This window comes from Mus caroli, chromosome 3, assembly GCF_900094665.2.
Source record: "Mus caroli chromosome 3, CAROLI_EIJ_v1.1, whole genome shotgun sequence".
Classification (NCBI taxonomy): Eukaryota; Metazoa; Chordata; class Mammalia; order Rodentia; family Muridae; genus Mus; species Mus caroli.
In genome coordinates this window covers 109,442,407-109,450,067 of record NC_034572.1, presented here as the reverse complement: position 1 = coordinate 109,450,067, position 7,661 = coordinate 109,442,407, and the positions used below count along the sequence as shown (strand labels likewise).

Genomic DNA, 7,661 nt, shown 5'->3' with positions numbered 1-7,661 from the left:
TGATGAACTGATTGGCCACTGGATGCTTGGCTTTTCTGTCAGGACATAGCCATTGTTGGACTAGCCAGCCAGACCACCATTAGTTCTGTTCCTTCAAACAACCCTGACTATACAATGTCAGTATTTTTCAGTACTTTTTCCCCTTCTTTCTTTTTGCTTGAGACAAGGTCTCACTATATAGCCCTGGCTAGCCTGGATCTAACTATATAGACAAGTCTGGCTTCAGACTTCAGAAATCTACCCCTGCATTTGCCTCTGGAATGCTGGAATTAAAGGCATTTGTCACTATGCGTAGCCTATCTTTTTCTTTTCACAGTATGGGGAACTGAATCCAAGGTATTGCACTTACTAAGAAAACAGTCTACCTCTGCAATATACCCAAGTGCTTGGTGTGTGTGTGTGTGTGTGTGTGTGATATACAGTCTCAAGTATCTTAAGGTGGTCTCCAATTCACTATATAGCTGAGGATAACCTTGAACTTCTGATCTTCCTGCCTCTACAAATTCCGAGATTACAGACATGCACCACTGTGCCTGGCTATTTGTGTATATCAATGATATGGAAGCATAGCTGAATGGGATGACCCAAGCTTGAGAGCTTCACTCTCCTTCCACAAAAGAACACACTGTATACATTAGTAATAGTTTTATGCACATGTAAAGGCAAGTACAATCAGAAGTACAAATGTAAGGAGTCCAAGTGCAGAAGTCTCCTCTGTTCAGGAAAGTAATGTGAAGTTCTAAGCTGATTGACAGCATTTGAGCAGACAGACAAGACAACTTAGATTTGGTGACCCATCTCTGCCACATACTACCTGGACAATCTACAGGTCTCTCCTGGCTGAGGGATTGCTCATGGATAGAACGGCCCATGCTACTCCATTGCTTCATGGGACAGTGGCTATCACATCTTGGGACAACAAAGTGCACAGTTCCCCCTTAAAGACCTCATAAATTGTTCGTGGGAGAAGGGGAAGCTAACTCCTTGCCTCTGCAGCACTGCGATAGACGGAAGTTATCTCCTCTTTCAAATGAAACCAGTCTCAAACTCTGTCTTTTCTGGAGGAGACTGGACGGCTGTTATCTTGGTTTCCATATTGTTTTGCAAGATCTGTAGTTTGAGGGTAGGTAAGGTAGGAAACTGTTAATGAGTGCTTCTAGGCAAATGTGAATTAACAGCTACTTTTTTTTTTTTTTTGCAAGCTCATAAAATCCCAGAAGGTAGGGGTCTGTTGTTTGTTTCTTCTCTCTTGACTCATTCAGGTACAGGGTGTGTCTGTTAATTGAAACTGCACAGCAGAGGAAGTTTTTGTGATCACATCTGCTCAGGGTGGGAAGGCAGTGCGAACAGGGGACTTGGGTGGAACCGCTTTTTAACAGAAGGACAGACAGACAAGGCATAAAGGCCTCAATCTGCTACTCAGACAAATCTGACCAAGGCCTCTTCAGCCTCAATCTAGCATTATCTAGCAATAGAAAAATGTGGACGAGGTGCGATTCTTTAGATTTGGGGATCACGTAGACAGGGAGAGGAGTCCAGCTTTAGGCAGGGGGCTGTAGGCACTGGCCGGTGAAAGGACAGGCAACCTCTTTCCCCTGTGGACATTCCTGAACTGCTGCTGGATTGTTTAAAATCTCTGAGGCCAGGGCAGCAGCCCACCTCCTCAAAGGCCTCTGAGCTTCCCAGAATCTGGGGCACACCGCCTGGCTTTGCGCTCAGCTGAGCGTGGGGAACCCCCCGTCCAACATCAAGCACAGCCCTGTCCCACTTCACCGTGCACCCGGGGAAAGCCACTTTCTGCCCACCAGACCGCAAGTTTCAAGGCTTCACCAGGATCGGAGTGGAGGGGGTGGAGGAAGAGGAGGTGGAGAACAGAAGCTTTTCAGTACTTCGGGGCTGCTCTCCTCCGACCTTTTCAGAATCCCCTCCCTGCGGCGTGGCTGCGGCTCTCCGGGCAGTGGCTCGGGTTTCCCCTGACCGCGTGGAAGTGGCCCCCAGGGCACCGGACCACTCGGGCTACACGGATCCTCAGGGCTGTGGGGTCAGGGACCAGAAAGCTCCTCTACCAAATGCAGGCTTGTCCTCTGTCCTTTTCAACGAAGAAAAGTTTTCCCAGGGATCCCCATGCCTAGTTTCGGAGTCCGGTCCCGCGCTGGGGACTGCGGGAAGTTGTGTGAATTAGAATTTAGGAGCTGCCAGGCTCCGCCCCTTCTCTTCCCTTCTCTCTGCTGGTTGGGGCGGAGGGGCTCCTATTCATTTGGTTTTATTTTAGTCACTCTGCCCCAGATCTTTCTGGGAGGCTGCTTCTTAGCAGCCCAGACCCAGAGGGGCCCCCTGCCGCTGGCAGAGGGCGGAGGAGTTAAAGGCATTAACCCCTCCCAGTCCCTTCCTAGAGGAGCCACCCAGCCTCGGCGGGGCGCTCAGAGACTTCGCCTTGCAAAAGTGGTGCGGGCAGCGCAGGCAGGGCTGGCCATTGGAGTGCACCGCTGAGGAGGGAGGGGACCCCAGCTCAGGGAACTTTGCGAGTGAGCTGGTCGCCGTCAGTCGCCGACAGCAGCAAGATGCGGATCGCGCGGTGTAGACCCAGAGTCCTGCGGACGCAGCTTCGTCCGGCTTGAGCGAGGTAGGGGGTTGTGAGCCTCGCAGGCTCCGGCTATGGGGCGTCCAGGTGTCAAGAACGAACCTTTAAACACGAACGAAACAAACAAAAACTTTGAGAAAAAAACAAAGCAAAACGAACCCGGGCATCATCAAGAAGCTATGGAGTCCTTCTTGACTGACTTCTTCTTGGGGGCACGGAGTTTATGAAGTTAGGAAAAAAAGATTAATTTCCAAATTATAGAAACGACTGGGGGAGGGCGTGCTAGAGAAACCGTGATTCATTAGAACGGAGAAAAGGGAAGACGCTTATTATTTTTGAAATCCTGTAGACAAAATTATCAGGCACCACGCCAATAATTTCCATTGCCTGAGAATGGACTGTAGCGGTAACAGTGGAGAAATGTTGAGTTTCGTAAGCTTTTGTCACAGAAATGACTACAATGTCTCTAGGGTCCCCTCCCCCCTTCATTTGTTATAGAGTTGATCAATTACTGTGCAGACTTTAGAGTACTTTGAAGTAGTGCTGTGTGTCCAACTGAAGTAGTGCTGTGTGTCCAACTGAAGTAGTGCTGTGTGTCCAACTGAAGTAGTGCTGTGTGTCCTTTAGGGATTGCTAGTTCTGTTGAGAGGAGGTGATGTTGGGAGTGTGGGGAGCGGAGGAGGTTAAAAGTGCCCATGCAAATTTAGCAGTATGTGTTTCTGGAAATGAATGTACCTGAAGTTAAAACAAAGTGCCATGCTTCGTTATCGCTAGCAGGATGACTTTTGTGTGTGTGCAAGTTAAGTGTTGGCTAAAGTTAAAACTTTCTTAAGCAATCAGTTCATGGAGAAACGTCTAGGATTTGCTGCAATCTCTTAGGAGGGGTTCTCCACGAATACCTTTAAACGTAATAAATGGACTTGTGGGGCGGTTGGGTGGGGCGGAGGAGTAAAGACAGAAATTTTAAAAAGAAGAATAGGCAGTTGCTTCACGGAGGCGCCAAGCTTTCCTGTTTACTTCAAGGCCTGGCGGCCCACACCACACCTCGCTTTCCCCTCTGACCATCGGACCCTCAACACACCTGCTCCTAGGGAGTTATTAATAGAGCCCAGAAAACGGCTTACTTGTCAAATGACCTCCTACAAAGCAATTTTTTTTTGGCATGGTAACGAGAAGGTGGGCTGGTCTCTTTGAGGTGTGTGTGTATGTGTGTGTGTGTGTCTTGGGGTATGCATGTCTGCCCTGCATCCAGAATGGGCAGTTGGTGCCTCTGTAAGAAGAGGCCCTTGGGCTGGTGGCGAGCAAGCAGTCGATCTGGTAATCGCTTGAAGGAATCTCAGGGCTGGACACTGAACGTGGCAATGCCAGTGGAAATGGCGTGGGGTCGAAACCTAGAATAGGTGGCTCTCATTTCCATCTTGGTAGATTTAGTGACCCAAGGGAAGGTTTTGTCTCCTCAGAGTCTGGGTAAATTTTTTTTTCTATCTCTCTTTCTAACTTCATTTCTCTTTTGTTTGTTTATTTTTGTTTTGTTACTAGAAATGATAATTTGAGTTAAAAAAAAATCCTCCCTGTGTCCTGGCCAAGTATCCTTAAAACAAATCATCAATAAAGTTGGAGCAATGCCTTGGCTAGAATGAATTATGCTAGTGTGCTGGGCATTTTTCCTGATTCTTTTCTTTGTAACTTGTTTAAGGCTGCTGTTTCTCGGAGGCCTCTCCAGCCAAGGAAAAACTCCATTAAAAAAAAAAAAAAAAGCATTGGATTGCTCACTGACCTGGCCTTGCTGTAACTGAAGGCTCACTCAACCTCGCCCTCTAGCGTTTGCCTGGAGAAGTACCACCCCGGGCTCCTGGAAACACAATCAGCGGCTATGGTGTCCACTAGCATCCCGGAGGTTAAGGCTCTCCGCAGCTCAGTCTCTGACTATGGGAACTATGATATCATAGTCCGGCATTACAACTACACAGGCAAGTTGAACATCGGGGCGGAGAAGGACCATGGCATTAAACTGACTTCAGTGGTGTTCATTCTCATCTGCTGCTTCATCATCCTAGAGAATATATTTGTCTTGCTAACTATTTGGAAAACCAAGAAGTTCCACCGGCCCATGTACTATTTCATAGGCAACCTAGCCCTCTCGGACCTATTAGCAGGCGTGGCTTACACAGCTAACCTGTTGTTGTCTGGGGCCACCACCTACAAGCTCACGCCTGCCCAGTGGTTTCTGCGGGAAGGGAGTATGTTTGTGGCTCTCTCTGCATCAGTCTTCAGCCTCCTTGCCATCGCCATTGAGCGCTACATCACCATGCTGAAGATGAAACTACACAATGGGAGCAACAGCTCGCGCTCCTTTCTGCTGATCAGCGCCTGCTGGGTCATCTCCCTCATTCTGGGGGGCCTGCCCATCATGGGCTGGAACTGCATCAGCTCGCTGTCTAGCTGCTCCACCGTGCTCCCGCTCTACCACAAGCACTATATCCTCTTCTGCACCACCGTCTTCACTCTGCTCCTGCTTTCCATTGTCATCCTCTACTGCAGGATCTACTCCTTGGTCAGGACTCGAAGCCGCCGCCTGACCTTCCGCAAAAACATCTCCAAGGCCAGTCGCAGTTCTGAGAAGTCTCTGGCCTTGCTGAAGACGGTGATCATTGTCCTGAGTGTCTTCATTGCCTGCTGGGCCCCTCTCTTCATCCTACTACTGTTAGATGTGGGTTGCAAGGCGAAGACCTGTGACATCCTGTACAAAGCAGAGTACTTCCTGGTTCTGGCTGTGCTGAACTCAGGTACCAACCCCATCATCTACACTCTGACCAACAAGGAGATGCGCCGGGCCTTCATCAGGATCGTATCTTGTTGCAAATGCCCCAACGGAGACTCTGCTGGCAAATTCAAGAGGCCCATCATCCCAGGCATGGAATTTAGCCGCAGCAAATCAGACAACTCCTCTCACCCCCAGAAGGACGATGGGGACAACCCAGAGACCATTATGTCGTCTGGAAACGTCAATTCTTCTTCCTAAAGCCGGAAGCTGTTGATACCGAGGGAAGCATTCTGACTTGATCACCCACTACCCCAGCATTTCAAAAATGTCTCTCGCTCTCCACTGCTGCAAGGAAGGAGCAACTGGGAGCCCGAGAGAGGGAGGGAAGGGAGAATGTGCGGCCTGGTGATACCATGATGTAGGTAGGTAGTAATTGTGAACAATGCACTGGGAAGGGTGGAGATCAGGTCTGGCCTGCAGTGGGTTTCCTGCCCCCCGCCATACCCCGGAGCTTTGATTTTGCACTGAGCCAAAGGTCTAGCATTGTCAAGCTCCCAGAGGGCTCATCTGGTCCCTCCTCAAAGACTAAGGTCCCAAGAGAAAGTGTTGTGATCTCTCACTGTAATGTCAAAGTGAGTATGTGCCCTTAGCTTGGTTGGGTGGTGTACATGTCCCCATCCTCCGTTTCTTCTCACCTTGTCTCCCCTTACCACCCCTTCTTTATATTGTAACTGCCTGACTTTTGTTCATCAGAGGGAGGTCGTGGAGGGGTCTATTTCTTGATTGTCTCTAGCGAGCAAGCTATTTGCTGGGAAGGCTATTTGCTGAGGCCAAAGTTTCCATGTAAGCTGGGTCAAGTTGTTGGGAATTTGGTAGGCCATCTTTAAGATGAAAATGTGTTCCTTTTCTGTCACATGTTGCTTAGTCCCATTACAACCACAATGGTTGAGAATGAAGAATAATGAAGAATAACGAAGTCTACTTTATTTGAATTATACTGGGCAGAATCTAAGATGATACGGGAAAAGCAAAAAACAAACAAACAAAAAACTACAGCATGAGGCGAAATGTGAGAGTTAAGTTGTGCAGACCAAGAGCTGTTTCTTGCTGTCTTTCTCTAACCCATACAGCATCCTTGGCACTTTTATTGATGATTTCAGAATGTTGTGTGATCCATTTCAACCAACTGGTGGAGAGTTGTATTTTGTTTAAAGAACATTTTCTGATTTTCGAATGTATTTGTTTCTTTGAGGTCATCTTATTGAACGTCTTCCTAACCTGTGTTAACACCACTGAATGTGTAGGTTTTAAGAAAGTGCCATCCTTTTGTACACCCCCCCTCAAAAAGCATTACTTTAACTGACAGGGAACATCAGGAATTCTTTATTTCAGCTGTCACTAGGTATTGATGTTGGGTATAAATGTTATGGAGAATAAAAATATATTAGTCTCTTTAGTCTGGTGTTCAGTGAGTGCAATTAAGCCAAGAAATGTCTTTTTTTAAAAATAGTATTTAATAGGTTCCTGACTTTTGTGGATCATTTTGCACATAGCTTTATCAACTTTTAAACATTAATAAACTGATTTTTTAAAAGATTCTTTTGTGAAGAGAACTTTTTAAAAAATCATTCACTGAGATTTGGAGTTAAAGGTAAGGCCCAATTTTAAAAAGTTAAGAGAAGTTAAAAGGGTTTACTTTGATGAAGTAAGGTAGGAAAAAAAATGTGGTTTGTTTAGAAACCACTCTAGCTTTTTCAGGAAGAGAAACTTCAATAAATTAGCATTAGAGACACGTGGAGAATATGAGAAAAACCATCAACCTTCTAAGACCACAGCAAATAAATACAACTATTTCAATTTTAAAGTGCAGTGAGGCCAAACAAAACCAAGTGTGATAATTCCACCCTAAAATACAGCCTTCTGAAGTTCAGCAATGGAGTCTTAAATCTATTTTAAATTATGACTAAAATGATCAGTTCAAACACCGCAGCAAAAGCATACATACTTGGCCTTTTATCAACATACTGGGGAAGAGAAAACGTGGCTAACGGGTGATAATGTTAAATTGGTCAGTGCTGTGTAAGTTTTTGGTTTGTCTATTCTTAAGACAAGGTCTCATGTGTTCTAGACTTGCCTCATGCTTGCTCTGAAGAGGAATGTGGGCTGTTGATCCTCCCACTTCCTCCTCCTCCTCCTCTTCTTCTTCTTCTTCTTCCTCCTCCTCTTCCTCCTCCTCCTCCTCCTCTTCTTCTTCTTCTTCTTCTTCTTCTTCTTCTTCTTCTTCTTCTTCTTCCCCTTCCCCTTCTTCTTCCCCTT

At 46.8% G+C, this 7,661-nt stretch overlaps 1 protein-coding gene across 1 annotated transcript; it reads left to right on the top strand.

Moving 5' to 3' along the window:
- The first annotated feature begins 2,217 nt into the window (after window positions 1–2,217).
- S1pr1 (sphingosine-1-phosphate receptor 1) lies at window positions 2,218–6,941 on the top strand. The gene is made up of 2 exons (XM_021157811.2): window positions 2,218–2,623; window positions 4,278–6,941. The coding sequence occupies exon 2, from the start codon at window positions 4,455–4,457 to the stop codon at window positions 5,601–5,603; it is 1,149 nt and encodes a 382-aa protein (XP_021013470.1). The 5' UTR covers window positions 2,218–2,623; window positions 4,278–4,454; the 3' UTR covers window positions 5,604–6,941.
- Window positions 6,942–7,661: the final 720 nt, after the last annotated feature.